Source organism: Diaphorina citri, unplaced genomic scaffold (genome assembly GCF_000475195.1).
Source record: "Diaphorina citri unplaced genomic scaffold, Diaci psyllid genome assembly version 1.1 scaffold42, whole genome shotgun sequence".
Classification (NCBI taxonomy): Eukaryota; Metazoa; Arthropoda; class Insecta; order Hemiptera; family Psyllidae; genus Diaphorina; species Diaphorina citri.
In genome coordinates, this window is record NW_007377479.1 from 508,284 (window position 1) to 524,046 (window position 15,763).

Consider the following 15,763-nt stretch of genomic DNA (forward strand, 5'->3'; position numbering starts at 1 on the left):
GAGAGAGAGAGAGATAGAGCAGAGAGTAGGAGAGAGAGCACAAGCGATAAAAGCAGACGTCCTGAACTAAAGAAGAAAGAAGAAGACTTTACGGAAAAAAATAAAAGTAAGAGACAATTTTTGTTTAGGGGAAAAAGGAGAGAGAGAGAGAGAGAGAGAGAGAAGTAAAGTCAAATAGGAATAAAAGAACAACAAATAATACAAATATGAGAGGGTAAATAAGGTTCACAAAAGAAGAAAGTAAAAAGGGAATAATAATAATAATAATAAACAAATAATGGGAATCTAGTCGAAGAGAGAGAGACAGAGAGAGAGAGAGAGAGAGAAAGATAGAGAGACACAGAGAGAGAGAGAGGAATAAAAAGGTAAAATAGAGAGTTCACAAAAGTAAAGGAATGCGAAAATATAAAGAAAGGTATGCAAGATGAAAAGGTTGAATATTCCTTGAAGTTAAAAAGAAAAGGAGGTAGAGGAGGAGGAGGAGGAGGAGGAAAGGTGTAGGAGAAGAAGACATTAGGAAGAAGAGAATGTAAAGAGGGAAAGGAGAAGAACAGAGGGGGAGGAGAGTTAGAAGAAAAGTTGAAAAAAGAAGAAGAAGAGGAAATGGAATAAGAAGAAGAAGAAGAATAAGAAATGGAATAAGAAGATAAATGGAAAGAAGAATAGAAACAAAGAAAAGAGAAGTTAAAAAAGAGGAGAAGAGCTGAGAGAGAAAGAGAAGGTAAGAAAGATAGATACAGAGAGAGAGAGGGAAGGAGAGAGCGAGAGACGGAGAGAGAGATAGAGAGAGAGAAAAACTAGGGGAATAAAGAACGAGTAGGAGAGAAAGTTAGAGATGTAGAGAGAAAGAGAATTAAAGAAAGAGAGAGAGAGAAAGAGAATTAAAGAAAGAAAGAAAGAAAGAGAGAGAAAGAGAATTAAAGAAAGAGAGAGAGAGAGAGAGAGAGAGAGGGGGGAGAAGTATATTATTGGGATTTGAAGTTTAAGATTTATTTAGCAGGAAATTTATGTTTCTACGAGTAGGATGAGAAAAAGCAGAAGGAGGAGGACGAAGAATAGAAAGGGAATTAGAAGGAGGAGGAGGAGGAGGAAGAGAAAGAGGGTAGAAGGAATGGAAATAAATTTAATTTAATGAACAGGCTTTACAGAAGAAATAGGTGCCTAAAATGGATAGGCAAAAATAGGAAGACAGCCAGCCTGCCTTGTGATAGTTCCCGTGTTCTATTCCCACCCGGGCCGAATTTTATCCTAATGCCAACCACTCGCTATCAGATAGACCTGACGGGCCTGATCAGCTCCGCCTGTCAGGTCTACCCGATACCTGATGAGCACACACACTATCAGATAGACCTGACGGGCCTGATCTTTTGTGGAGCATAAAACTGTTGAATTCCAGAGCAGAGGGAGAGATTGCTATGCAAAAAGAAAGAAAAAGAAGAAGAAAGAAAAGAGAGAAAGAATAGGGAAAGAAAGAGGGTTTGGTGTAGTTTTCAAACAAGAATGAAAATAAAATAAAAGGATCAGAAGAAGAAGAAAAAGAAAACATCAAAGTCCTGCAGACGAAAATAGCGATCAGAGAGAGAAAGAGAGAGAGAGAGAGAGAGAGAGAGAGGGAAGAAAAGTCAAATAGGGATAAAAGAACAACAAATAATACAAATATGAGAGGGAAAATAAGGTTCACAAAAGAAGAAAGTAGAAAGGGAATAATAATAATAATAATAATAATAATAAACAAATAATGGGAATCTAGTCGAAGAGAGAGAGAGAGAGAGAGGCAGAGAGAGAGAGAGAGAGAGAGAGAAAGATAGAGAGAGACAGAAAGAGAGAGAGAGACAGAGAGAGAGAGAGAGAGAGAGAGAAAGATAGAGAGACACAGAGAGAGAGAGAGGAATAAAAAGGTAAAATAGAGAGTTCACAAAAGTAAAGGAATGCGAAAATATAAAGAAAGGTATGCAAGATGAAAAGGTTGAATATTCCTTGAAGTTAAAAAGAAAAGGAGGTAGAGGAGGAGGAGGAGGAGGAGGAAAGGTGTAGGAGAAGAAGACATTAGGAAGAAGAGAATGTAAAGAGGGAAAGGAGAAGAACAGAGGGGGAGGAGAGTTAGAAGAAAAGTTGAAAAAAGAAGAAGAAGAGGAAATGGAATAAGAAGAAGAAGAAGAATAAGAAATGGAATAAGAAGATAAATGGAAAGAAGAATAGAAACAAAGAAAAGAGAAGTTAAAAAAGAGGAGAAGAGCTGAGAGAGAAAGAGAAGGTAAGAAAGATAGATAGATAGAGAGAGAGGGAAAGAGACGGAGAGAGAGAGAAAGGGAGAAAAAACTAGGGGAATAAAGAACGAGTAAGAGAGAAAGTTAGAGATGTAGAGAGAAAGAGAATTAAAGAAAGAAAGATAGAGAGAAGAGGAGAGGGGAGAAGTATATTATTGGGATTTGAAGTTTAAGATTTATTTAGCAGGAAATTTATGTTTCTACGAGTAGGTTGAGAAAAAGGAGAAGGAGGAGGACGAAGAATAGAAAAGGAATTAGAAGGAGGAAGAGAAAGAGGGTAGAAGGAACGGAAATAAATTTAATTTATAGAACAGGCTTTACAGAAGAAATAGGTGCCTAAAATGGATAGGCAAAAATAGGAAGACAGCCAGCCTGCCTTGTGCTAGTTCCCGTGTTCTATACCCGCCCGGGGCGAATTTTATCCTAATGCCAGACACTCACTATCAGATAGACCTGACCGGCCTGATCAGGTCCGCCTGTCAGATCTACCCGATACCTGATGAGCACACACACTATCAGATAGACCTGACGAGCCTGATCAGGTCCGCCTGTCAGATGTACCTGATACCTGATGAGTGATAAGCATTTGAGCACACACACTATCAGGTAGACCTGACGAGCCTGATCAGGTCCGCCTGTCAGATGTACCTGATACCTGATGAGTGATGAGCATTTGAGCACACACACTATCAGGTAGACCTGACAGTTACCTACGGCTGAAAAGCTCCGTTTGTCAGGTCTACCTGATACCTTGATGATCTTTTTCTTCGCCTTTTCCCGTGTTCAAACGGGGTCGGCATTTTTCGTCAGCCTCTCAATCAGCCCTAGCCAGGGTGAATGCTTTGGGCTGACATTTGGTTTTGGCTACAAATTTTACGAGCAGATGCCCTTCGCACTCAACCTTTGTTATTTCTTCAGCAGGGATCATTTCAGGCTGGTGTACTCCCTGTTTAACAGGGATCATTTCAGGCTGGTGTACTCCCTGTTTAACAGGGATCATTTCAGGCTGGTGTACTACCTATTTAACAGGGATCATTTCAGGCTGGTGTACTCCCTGTTTAACAGGGATCATTTCAGGCTGGTATACTCCCTGTTTAACAGGAATCATTTCAGGCTGGTGTACTCCCTGTTTAACAGGGATCATTTCAGGCTGGTGTACTCCCTGTTTAACAGGGATCATTTCAGGCTGGTGTTCTCCCTGTTTAACAGGGATCATTTCAGGCTGGTATACTCCCTGTTTAACTTTCCCCTCATTTCTCTCTCTCTCTTTTCTCCTCATTTCTCTCTCTCTCTCTCTCTCCTGTTTTCCATCTATCTCCTTTCCCCGTATCTTTTTATCTATTTCCCTCTCTTCCCTACCTCCTCTCTCTTTATCAGGTGGTCAGGTGTACCTGGATATTGAGTACTGAGTGGCTGGCCAAAGACCTAATTTTTCGACATTTCGACCTCGTATTTGAGTTTTCCGCTTAACCCTTTCTGTCTCTCCATCCCCAGATGGATCAACAACGACCGGCACTGGCTGATGAGTCCGGATAACGACCCGGTGATTTGCGGCAACGTCACGGGCGCCCGCAAGTGCCCTGCCGGCTACGTTTGTCTGAAAGCCGGCGACAATCCGAACCACGGATATACGAACTTTGACAACTTCCTGTGGTCCATGTTGACGACTTTTCAACTGATTACGCTGGACTACTGGGAGAATGTGTACAATATGGTACGTACCCAATACCCAATGAGCTCTTGCCCAGTCATAGTGAAAAAAAGTGTACTGGGGACTTTTATGGGGCAAAAAACTGATTTTACGGGTTAATTTTCTATGGGGCACTTTTTGGTTGAACACCCTGTATGTATTTTGCTTTCAACTATTTAATTATTCAACCATCCTCAGTGGTGTAGTGGTTAGCACGGTGGACTCTGGATCTGGAGGTTGGTGGTTCGAGTCCAAGTCAAGTCATTAAATTTACTAGGTAGGTTGAAATGACAAAATTTAGCGTAGTGCATTAAGCGAGGAAGGACATTTGTGACAAGCATTTAATGCTCAACATAATTAAAATTCTTTTTTTTTTATTTATTTAATTATTCATATGTATACCTACCTAATAATCTAGCCATCTCTGTTTTATGTTTACCTATAACTATGTTTTTGTATTACTCGTATCTATTAACTATGTAGGAAGGAGAACTATTCATAAATTTGCTGACATTCGCAAAACTTATAAGAGAAGGTCCAGATTTCTCTTCTATCTCTTTCTCTCTCCCTCCTGTCTCTCTGTCTTTCTTTTTCCCATCTCTCTTTTTCTCTCTCTTTCCCTACATCTTATAAATGGGGCTCCTCTTATCTCTCTCACTCTCCTCCCCCCCCTCTCCCCCGTCTCTCTTTCTCTCTCTCCCTCCTCCATTTCTTAACATATTCTCTCTCTCTCTCTCTCTTACATCTTATATATGGGACTGGTCTATTTCTTTCTCTCTCCCTTCTCCTCCCTCCCTTTCTTTCTCCCATCTCTTTCTCTTCCACTCCCTCCTCCGTCTCTCTCTTTCTCTCTCTCCTCTATTTCCTTAACATATTCTCTCTCTCTTACATCTTATAAATGGGACTCGTTTAAAATCTCATTACGTAAACAACACCATTTTGTCCTCTCCCTCTCTCTCTCACTATTTCAATTAAAAACAAAGAGGAGGGGACGAGAAAGAACAAGAGAGAAGAAAAAGGAGGAGAAAACGGATGAGAAGAGGGGAAGGATTCAATTAGATATAGGAGAGGACGAGGGAGAAAAAGAAAGAAAAAGAGGAAAAGAGGAAGAAGAAGAAGAAGCAGAAGAAGAAGAAGAGGAAGCAGAAGAAGAAGAAGAGGAAGCAGAAGAAGAAGAGGAAGCAGAAGAAGAAGGAGGAGGAGAAGAAGAAGAGGAAGCAGCAGAAGAAGAGGAAGAAGAAGAGGAAGCAGAAGAAGAAGGAGAAGAGGAAGCAGAAGAAGAGGAAGCAGAAGAAGAAGAAGGAGGAGAGGAAGCAGAAGAAGAAGGAGAAGAGGAAGCAGAAGAAGAAGAGGAAACAGAAGAAGAAGAAGAAGAAGGAGAAGAGGGGGGAGGAGGAAGAAGAAAGGAGGAAGAGGAGGGACACTTGCAAAATATTTCGCTTTCAAACGAAATGGTGGAAACTAGAGATAAATCATTAATTTATTTTGTGGACAAATTTGGGGGGGAGTGGGGACCACATTGGGGTACCACTACCCTAGGTCTGAAATTTTTTGCAAGAAAGGATTGTATCACTTTTTACTTTCCTTATCCTATAGGAAGGAAAGTAATGTAATCGGGTCAAATTTTCGATGGTCAGTTTTTAGTGCCAAAACACGAGAAGAGGGGGGAGGAGGAAGAAGAAAGGAGGAAGAGGAGGGACACTTGCAAAATATTTCGCTTTCAAACGAAATGGTGGAAACTAGAGATAAATCATTAATTTATTTTGTGGACAAATTTGGGGGGGAGTGGGGACCACATTGGGGTACCACTACCCTAGGTCTGAAATTTTTTGCAAGAAAGGATTGTATCACTTTTTACTTTCCTTATCCTATAGGAAGGAAAGTAATGTAATCGGGTCAAATTTTCGATGGTCAGTTTTTAGTGCCAAAACACGTTTTGAGGTCCCTAGACCCTAAATCCAAAGTTTCAGCCATTGGTCCGTGTGTGTGTCTGTCTGTCTGTAAACAAAATATCTCGAGAACGGTAAGAGCTAGAGACCTGAAATTTGGTATGGAGTTTACAAATGTGACAAGGATGCAACTCAAAACGTTTAGTTGAGATAGGTGCTGCGGTTGGCGATATATTGACCGCTTTTGGCGGTTTTCTACCGTTTTCTGGCGGTTTTCAGCTATATCGACTAAACGGTTAGAGGTATTGTAAAAGTTAGGGTAAAAGAACACTCAAATAAGCATCATTCAATAGGATAAGGAAAGTCGTGTGATGTTCACACCTGATTTTTACCTAAATTATCTTTAGGGGTGTGCTATTCATTTCTGACGAAAGTCACAACTTTGGGTCGGGGTTGTGGTTTTTGGGTCTTTTTGGGGCCACTAGTTACTATAGACTTTTTAGTTCTTTGTTTTCATTAATTTTATTATTGTAAGACGTTTGATAGAGGGAACTTTTTTTTTAAGAGGTTTGACAGAGGGAACTGTAACTGCTATGGTCTTATCGTCCCGAAATCGAAGAGAGAAGGAACACAGGTGAAAAATACCCATTTAAATATCTAGGTAATAGTGCTGTAGTGAACAAACTTCAATAATTAAGTGAAATAGGTATGTTGGTATCTACATAGTTAGGTAGGTACTTCATAATTTTGAAAACTTGTCACTACATTTCAGGTACTTCTCATGGGAAAGAGTGGGTCTGGAAAGACGAGTATGAATTAACTGAAATAGGTATGTTGGTATCTACATAGGTAGGTAGGTACTTCATAATTTTGAAAACTTGTCACTACATTTCAGGTACTTCTCATGGGAAAGAGTGGGTCTGGAAAGACGAGTATGAGATCCATCATCTTTGCCAATTATATTGCCAGAGACACCAAACGGCTGGGTGCTACAAGTAAGTATAGAAAAATTGTAAGGAAAAAACTCATGATTGAAAACTTGTCACTACATTTCAGGTACTTCTCATGGGAAAGAGTGGGTCTGGAAAGACAAGTATGAGATCTATCATCTTTGCCAATTATATTGCCAGAGACACCAAACGGCTGGGTGCTACAAGTAAGTATAGAAAAATTGTAAGGAAAAAACTCGTGACATGTGTACCATTTGGACCATGAAGTAGTTTTATTAATTTGAAAATATAAAGCAAATTAATTTTACATTGCAATGTCTCATTTTGCCCATGTTGCCTTCCGCATGACATGTTTGAAATCCTCTAGGCTCACCTCCCCCACCCCCCTCCTGTCTGCTGCATCTATCATAGCCTGCAATTCTTCTTCGCCCTCGTCTTCTCCCAATTGTCTTGCCACCCGGCGTAAATTCCTGAGCGTAATTGTTCCTGTTTCATCATCGTCAAACAGATCAAATGCACGCTCCAAATCCACGTCTGAATCCACCTGGTTCATTTTGACTCCCATGATGTTCTGGAACTCCTGGAATAGAGAATTATACGGGTTAAACTTATACGAATCTACGAAGTATATGTAGTATGATTTTCGCCATTAGATTTCGGAATTTGCGAGAAAAAAAAAATCTGACTTAGAAATTCGTCTTTAAAGCCAGAAAACACCACCCCGACCCAAACTTGTGATTTTGCCGAAAAATTGGAGGGTAGAGCGTCTACCTTGTAAGCGCTGGGTCTTCGGTTCGATTACTCCCTGGGGCAGATTTTATCCTTATCGGATAAGGTTTGTTCTCGGAGTGGCTGGCTTTCTCCTATCCTGTCTTCCCTCTCTCTTCGTTTTCGGAACCTTAGCTGTCACAGTTCCCTCTATGAAACTTTTTTTTTTATATCAACCTTTCCCCTCTGAGTTTTTGTGTCATCTCTCAATTTTCAGCAAAGTGGCTGCCGCGTTTCATTCAATGGAAGTACGCAACTCTCAGTTTGCAGCGTTCATAGATGAGTTCACCTCCAACACTTTCGTCATGGTAGTCATATCTGATCCCAACATACGTAAGTAACAACTTATAACAATAGTGCTTATTTATACTGCTCGCATAGGACTGTAAAGTCCCTTTACTCCAGCAGTAGGCTACTACTATTATTGTCAAATTCTCAAATTATATTGATAAAATTCCATACCTCCTCAGCTGGGATTGAACCCACGCCCTCCTGTTTACCAGGCGAGCGCCTTGACCACTACACCACCGAGGTAGGTATACTCTCGTCGACACCTCTAAGGCCAGGTGGAAACGTGTTTGGCGGGAAAAGCTTCACAGAGACCAGGTCTCGAGATTTTTCTGCCACACACGGTCAGACTGTCTGACGGACTACGCGGTCTGTCAGACCGTATGAGCGTGTGTCGGGCATTAGAAATAAGGAATGTAAAATTGATCAATTTCTGAAGAGGTTTGATCGAGGGAACTGTAATTGGTAAGGTCTTATCGTCCGGAAATCGAAGAGAGGACGGGATAAGAGAAAGCCAGCCATTCCGTGAACAAAACTCATCAGTTTTGGATAAAGTCCGCCCCTGCGGTAGTCGAACCAGTGGCCGATACTCTACAGACAGTAACTCCACAGACTTTCGAGAGGGGGTTTTTTTCGAGTTGGATTTTGAGCGTGTGGATTCTAGCGGTTATTCCGACGCGTGAGGTAATGATAGAAGAAGAAAATATCCCACTGAAATGATAATATTCCACAGATAGTCAACTCCACAGACTTTTGAAAGGGTTTTTCTTCGAGTTGGATTTTGAGCGTGTGATAGCGTTTATTCCGACGTGTGAGGTTGTGATAGAAGACGACCTTTCCAACCATGTATGTCACATTTGGACGAAATTTCTCTAAGCTCCAGTGTGAATGAAAGTTCGCGCGAAAAACCCGTCCCAGGGAGAAATGCTGGAACAGCCGCCTTCCTGCTCACCAGCAGGCTGCCAAGATGACAAAGGGTACCGCTTGTGGGGGAGCAATATATGAAGTTGAGTGTTATTGAAGTAACTACTGATCAAATTAGGTACTTGCATTTCACTTGCTTACCTAATTCCGGTGTTTATTTCACTTTCTTTCAGTCGAAGTGGAGCATTCTCACGTCAGATTCCTGGGTAATGACGAATAAAGACGACTGGCCAAAATGAAGAAATTGAATTTTGAGGCTTTTAACGACAGTCTAAGGCCGGCCACACACGTTTAGGTTTACCTGGGTATACGTGTCAATTAAAAGCACTACTTACTTCTACATCTAGAACTAGAAAAATTTGGCCTGAGTGTTATTGAAGTAACTACTGATGAAATTACTTGCACTTCACTTGCTTACCTAATTCCGGTGTTTATTTCACTTTCTTTCAGTCGAAGTGGAGCATTCTCACGTCAGATTCCTGGGAAATCTTGTCAAATTACTTGCATTTCACTTGCTTACCTAATTCCGGTGTTTATTTCACTTTCTTTCAGTCGAAGTGGAGCATTCTCACGTCAGATTCCTGGGAAATCTTGTTCTCAATTTGTGGGACTGTGGAGGGTAAGTTTACACTTACACTACTTGACTTTTCAAAGTGAGTTAATTTGTTTTTATTATTATCATCATGACAGTCATTACCTTGTATAGGTTGATAGGTTCCCTATACTTGCCTCGGTGGTGTAGTGGTCAAGACGCTCACCTGGTAAACAGGAGGGCGTGGGTGGTTCAATACCAACCGAGGTGTGGAATTTTATTCTTAATAGGTATAAGGTGAGAATTTGCCCTCAAAAATAGTAGTATCCTTAATAAAAGTACTGCTGAAGTAAAGGGGCTTTTCAGTTCTATGCAAGCAGTATAAATAAGCACTATTTTATACAAATTGGTAATAGAAAGTAACAAAATCTCACTCCAAACATGTTCACAGACAAGAGGCATTCATGGAGAACTACTTCACTAGTCAACGTGACAACATCTTCCGTAACGTTGCTGTACTCATCTATGTATTTGATGTTGAGAGTAGAGAGTTGGATAGGGATCTACATTACTATCAGTCCTGTTTGGAAGCTATGCTGCACAATTCGCCTGACTCCAAGGTGTTCTGTCTGATTCACAAGATCGATCTGGTTCATGAGAATCAACGAGATGTGGTGAGTATAAAAACCGACCTTGTGTACGTGTCTGGCTGTGGGACTATAAACAGGAAGGAGAACAGCTAACCCTAACCAGCCAGGCTAGCTGGCAGTTCTTCAAAGGGTTCTCTCTGCTTTAAAAGAAAAAGTACAAGTTCACACGATGCCAATTAACATGGCTAGAGACTTCAGAACCCGTACTAACCGTACTTAGATGTGGTCAACTTCTCAAATAAATGAGATCCATGTAATCTTTTTTCCTTTTTCATTTCGAGGCATACAATACGAAATTTTGTTCGCAGATTTTCAAAGACAGATCGGAACACATAAGGAAGTTATCCCTACCCATGTGAACCAACCTCAGTAGTGTAGTGGTTAGCGCGGTGAACTTTGGATCTAAAGATTGGTGGTTCGAGTTCAAGTCAAGCCATAAAATTTAGCGTACTGCATTAAGCAGGGAACGACATTTTTGACAAGCATTTTTGCTTAACACAATTAAAATGCCTTTTTTTTTAACTACCCACATCCTCTATCCATAGGCATGGTCGTCCATCGTCTATCAACTAATCCCCAACGTGAAGGAATTAGAGCAGTCTCTACATCTATTCGCCACACTCATGGATGCTCCTCCTCTTCTTATTTTTCTTCGTCTTCTTTCAAATTCTTCTTTTTCAAATGATATTTCTAATCGATATTTCTAATCGCCCATTTCGCACCCTTTAACTACCCATGTCAACCAACCTCAGTGGTGTAGTAGTTAGCGCGGTGGACTTTGGATCTGAAGATTGGTGGTTCGAGTTCAAGTCAAGTCATAAAATTTAGCGTACTGCATTAAGCAGGGAACGACATTTTTGACAAGCATTTTTGCTTAACACAATTAAAATGCCTTTTTTTTAACTACCCACATCCTCTATCCGTAGGCATGGTCGTCCATCGTCTATCAACTAATCCCCAACGTGAAGGAATTAGAGCAGTCTCTACATCTATTCGCCACACTCATGGATGGGGATGAAGTGCTTCTGTTTGAGAGAGCCACGTTCCTGGTCATTTCACATTGTCAGAGAAAGGAACATCGGGATATACATCGCTTCGAGAAAATATCCAACATTATCAAACAGTTCAAACTGAGCTGTAGGTACGTACATATATGTATACGCGTTAAACTTATACGAATATCACAAATCTATGAAGTATGATTATTTTCGACATCCCATTTCGGAATTTACGAAAAAAAAAGAAAAGGAAAAAAAAAAAAAAAAAAAAAAAAACCAACCAACAGGAACATCGGGATATACATCGCTTCGAGAAAATATCCAACATTATCAAACAGTTCAAACTCAGCTGTAGGTAAGTACATATATGTATCCACGTCAACTGGGAAGTCCGATGGAAGCGCATGGAGGGGAACCGCAACTTCTCAACTGTAAGTCGGACAGTTCTAAAAGTTTCACCATTCGATTCGGCGTGAAAAATTCCATGGGATCAACTATTCACATGCTTACTTGTTAATCTTGAAGGAGTTTTAACAATAAAGTCCTACCTCTCTCCAACATTGAAATTCGACTTGAGCTGTGTTTTTCACTCCGACAAGGATATGATGCGAACCCAGCGCGAGTTAAATGCCTGTTTCTCATTTCACTTCCCCTTCGATTCCCGCCTGGGGCGGAATTTATCCAGAACAGATGAGGTTTGATCTCAGACAGTCTGCCTTTCTCCTATCCTGTCTTCCTTCTCTCTTCGCTTTCGGGACAGTAAAATATAAAACCTTAGTATTTACCTACAGTTCCCTCTGTCAGACCTTACAGTTCCCGCTAAAAAAAAAAAAAAAAAAAAAAAAAAAAAAAAAAAAAAAACGTCTCCTCTATTCAATTAAATGCTGACAGTTGTACAAATAGGTAGCTAGATACAATCAGACCGTATACCTGCCCGAGAAAGAGTTATTGTTATTCATTAAAAAATAGTGGTGAGAGAGAGATAGAGAGATAGATATAAAGAGAGAGAGAGAGAGAGAAATAGGAAGGATAGAAGAAGAGAGAGAAATATAAAGCAAGAGAAATAATTATAAAAGAGAGAGAAAGAGAGAGGGAGAGAGAGAAAGGGGTTTTTAATTAATAATTATTATTAAAAAAAAAGTTTTAACCCCTTTCGTCCTCTTGTCATCAATAGTTACACCCCGCCCCTTGTTCTGTAAAATATTTCATTTCATTTTTTAACCCCTTCTATCCCCTTGTCAATAGATATCTCCCGCCCTCTATTCCTCGTGTACAATATGCATATCATAGGTATTATTATTATTATTATTACTATTATTATTATTATTATTATTATTATTATTATTATTATTATTATTATTATTATTATTATTATTATTATTATTATTATTATTACATTTCAGGCTGGTGTACTCCCTGTTTAACAGGGATCATTTCAGGCTGGTGTACTCCCTGTTTAACAGGGATCATTTCAGGCTGGTGTACTCCCTGTTTAACAGGGATCATTTCAGGCTGGTGTACTCCCTGTTTAACAGGGATCATTTCAGGCTGGTGTACTCCCTGTTTAACAGGGATCATTTCAGGCTGGTGTACTCCCTGTTTAACAGGGATCATTTCAGGCTGGTGTACTCCCTGTTTAACAGGGATCATTTCAGGCTGGTGTACTCCCTGTTTAACAGGGATCATTTCAGGCTGGTGTACTCCCTGTTTAACAGGGATCATTTCAGGCTGGTGTACTCCCTGTTTAACAGGGATCATTTCAGGCTGGTGTACTCCCTGTTTAACAGGGATCATTTCAGGCTGGTGTACTCCCTGTTTAACAGGGATCATTTCAGGCTGGTGTACTCCCTGTTTAACAGGGATCATTTCAGGCTGGTGTACTCCCTGTTTAACAGGGATCATTTCAGGCTGGTGTACTCCCTGTTTAACAGGGATCATTTCAGGCTGGTGTACTCCCTGTTTAACAGGGATCATTTCAGGCTGGTGTACTCCCTGTTTAACAGGGATCATTTCAGGCTGGTGTACTCCCTGTTTAACAGGGATCATTTCAGGCTGGTGTACTCCCTGTTTAACAGGGATCATTTCAGGCTGGTGTACTCCCTGTTTAACAGGGATCATTTCAGGCTGGTGTACTCCCTGTTTAACAGGGATCATTTCAGGCTGGTGTACTCCCTGTTTAACAGGGATCATTTCAGGCTGGTGTACTCCCTGTTTAACAGGGATCATTTCAGGCTGGTATACTCCCTGTTTAACTTTCCCCTCATTTCTCTCTCTCTCTTTTCTCCTCATTTCTCTCTCTCTCTCTCTCCTGTTTTCCATCTATCTCCTTTCCCCGTATCTTTTTATCTATTTCCCTCTCTTCCCTACCTCCTCTCTCTCTCTCTCTCTCTCTCTCTCACTCTCTGCTCTATGTTCTCAACATATTCTACACCTTCTAAATGGGTCTCGTCTATCTCTTTCTCTCTCCCTCCTGTCTCTCTGTCTTTCTTTTTCCCATCTCTCTTTTTCTCTCTCTTTCCCTACATCTTATAAATGGGGCTCCTCTTATCTCTCTCACTCTCCTCCCCCCCCTCTCCCCCGTCTCTCTTTCTCTCTCTCCCTCCTCCATTTCTTAACATATTCTCTCTCTCTCTCTCTCTTACATCTTATATATGGGACTGGTCTATTTCTTTCTCTCTCCCTTCTCCTCCCTCCCTTTCTTTCTCCCATCTCTTTCTCTTCCACTCCCTCCTCCGTCTCTCTCTTTCTCTCTCTCCTCTATTTCCTTAACATATTCTCTCTCTCTTACATCTTATATATGGGACTGGTCTATTTCTTTCTCTCTCCCTTCTCCTCCCTCCCTTTCTTTCTCCCATCTCTTTCTCTTCCACTCCCTCCTCCGTCTCTCTCTTTCTCTCTCTCCTCTATTTCCTTAACATATTCTCTCTCTCTTACATCTTATATATGGGACTGGTCTATTTCTTTCTCTCTCCCTTCTCCTCCCTCCCTTTCTTTCTCCCATCTCTTTCTCTTCCACTCCCTCCTCCGTCTCTCTCTTTCTCTCTCTCCTCTATTTCCTTAACATATTCTCTCTCTCTTACATCTTATAAATGGGACTCGTTTAAAATCTCATTACGTAAACAACACCATTTTGTCCTCTCCCTCTCTCTCTCACACACACACACTCTCTCTCTTTCCTTCATTCCCTCTTTCTCTTTTCTCTCTCTCTCTCTCTATCTCCTTCCCTCCCTCTTTCTGTTCACAAACATGTATTGTACATGTAGCTCTCCTGTCTTCTCTTTACATAATAATATGTTTCACTATCTCTTACTCTCTCTCTCTCTCTCTCTCTCTCTCTCTCTCTCTCTCTCTTTTTTTATCTTTCCTCTTTCTCTCGATCTATTCCTACATCTTGTTTCCTATAGGCGGGCGTTCAGAGAAATACGTACACATCCATGATCCATGTTGAAACTTTTTTTTTTTCTTTTTTTAAGAGGTTTGACAGAGGGAATTCTAACTGCTAAGGTCTTATCGTCCCGAAATTGAAGAGAGAAGGAAGACAGAATAGGAGGAAAGCCAGCCGTTCCGAGAACGAACATTATCCCATCAGGATAAAATCCGCCCCGGGCGGGAATCGAACCCGCGGCCTAGCGCTTACAAGGCAGCCGCGCTATCAACCAAGCTAACTAGGCTGGTTTATTCCAACTTTTTTTTGTCTTACTGTACCTACTAGCCTACTACGTACTGAGATAGCAAGATAGGTAAGAGCTCTGGGAAGAAGGTTAATAAATGATGACGAAAAGGAAGAAGAAGAAGAAGAAGAGGAAGAAAAAAAAACGAGGTAAAAATAGAAAAAACGAGAGAGAGAGAGAGAGAGAGAGAGAGAGAGAGAGAGAGAGAGAGAGAGGTAAAGAAAGGTAAAAATAGAAGAAAGGTACAAAATGGTACAAGAAGGGAAAAAGGGACGGGAAGTATAAATAGCCCATCATGTGTGGAAAAATAAGCGGGGCCCGTCCCTCCGGGAATTTTTCGATCTTGGTTCAAGAAAATCAGTATTTATGTACCTACCTATTTTATTTAATATTCAGTTTATTATTATTCTTGATTTGATTTTTTGTTGATTTTACTTTCATGTAATGATTTGAAATCAAGACTAGAGCCCGTTCTCCCTTGATTCCCAATATAATGTTTAAGTCGCCCATCCATTTATTGGCCTTCCTCGGCGTAGCTTAACATAAGTAACGCTAAAACCGGTCTTAAATGATCGACTGAAGTGTTATCTAAAACTTTCTCGCTTTGAGTTCATAGGTCGTCGCGACAAATTTCAAGATCAGAGCTCAATTGTGTGAGAAAATGTGAAAAAAAAATCCCACAATTACTCAATTAACTTTAAGTCACCCATCCATTTATTGGCCTTGCTCGGCGTAGCTTAACATAGATAACGCTAAAACCGGTCTTAAATGATCGACTGAAGTGTTATCTAAAACTTACTCGCTTTGAGTTCATAGGTCGTCGCGACAAATTTCAAGATCAGAGCTCATTATTTTGTGTGAGAAAATGTGAAAAAAAAAAAAAAAATACAATTACCCAATTAACTTTAAGCCACCCACCCATTTATTGGCCTTCCTCGGCGTAGCTTAACATAGGTAACGCTAAAACCGGGCTTAAATGATCGACTGAAGTGTTATCTAAAACTTACTCGCTTTGAGTTCATAGGTCGTCGCGACAAATTTCAAGATCAGAGCTCATTATTTTGTGTGAGAAAATGTGAAAAAAAAAAAAAAAAAAAAAAAAAAAAAAAAAAAAAACCCCAAATTTACAAAAAAAA

The 15,763-nt window shown here is 40.5% G+C and overlaps 2 protein-coding genes across 2 annotated transcripts in view; both read left to right on the forward strand.

Annotated features, from left to right (window-relative positions):
• LOC103514086 (sodium channel protein 60E-like) overlaps positions 1–15,763 on the forward strand; it is a gene marked incomplete at its 3' end in the record, with an annotated part of 49,620 nt that overhangs the window by 22,781 nt on the left and 11,076 nt on the right. The window contains 8 exon segments of the mRNA XM_026826919.1: positions 3,762–3,981; positions 6,742–6,841; positions 6,903–7,002; positions 7,782–7,897; positions 9,329–9,395; positions 9,760–9,982; positions 10,504–10,587; positions 10,885–11,103. Coding sequence (XP_026682720.1) covers positions 3,762–3,981; positions 6,742–6,841; positions 6,903–7,002; positions 7,782–7,897; positions 9,329–9,395; positions 9,760–9,982; positions 10,504–10,587; positions 10,885–11,103 — 1,129 coding nt within the window.
• LOC113469375 (ras-related GTP-binding protein A-like) lies at positions 6,907–10,319 on the forward strand. The gene is made up of 4 exons (XM_026827023.1): positions 6,907–7,002; positions 9,329–9,395; positions 9,760–9,982; positions 10,267–10,319. The coding sequence occupies exons 1-4, from the start codon at positions 6,912–6,914 to the stop codon at positions 10,315–10,317; spliced, it is 432 nt and encodes a 143-aa protein (XP_026682824.1). The 5' UTR covers positions 6,907–6,911; the 3' UTR covers positions 10,318–10,319.

Excerpts from the sequence above, each read along its gene's own strand:
- LOC113469375 (XM_026827023.1), top strand. The coding sequence starts at position 6,912 with ATGGGAAAGAGTGGGTCTGGAAAGACAAGTATGAGATCTATCATCTTT. Across the intron at positions 7,003-9,328 it reads CAAACGGCTGGGTGCTACAA|TCGAAGTGGAGCATTCTCAC; the intron begins GTAAGTATAGAA and ends ACTTTCTTTCAG. Across the intron at positions 9,396-9,759 it reads AATTTGTGGGACTGTGGAGG|ACAAGAGGCATTCATGGAGA; the intron begins GTAAGTTTACAC and ends ACATGTTCACAG.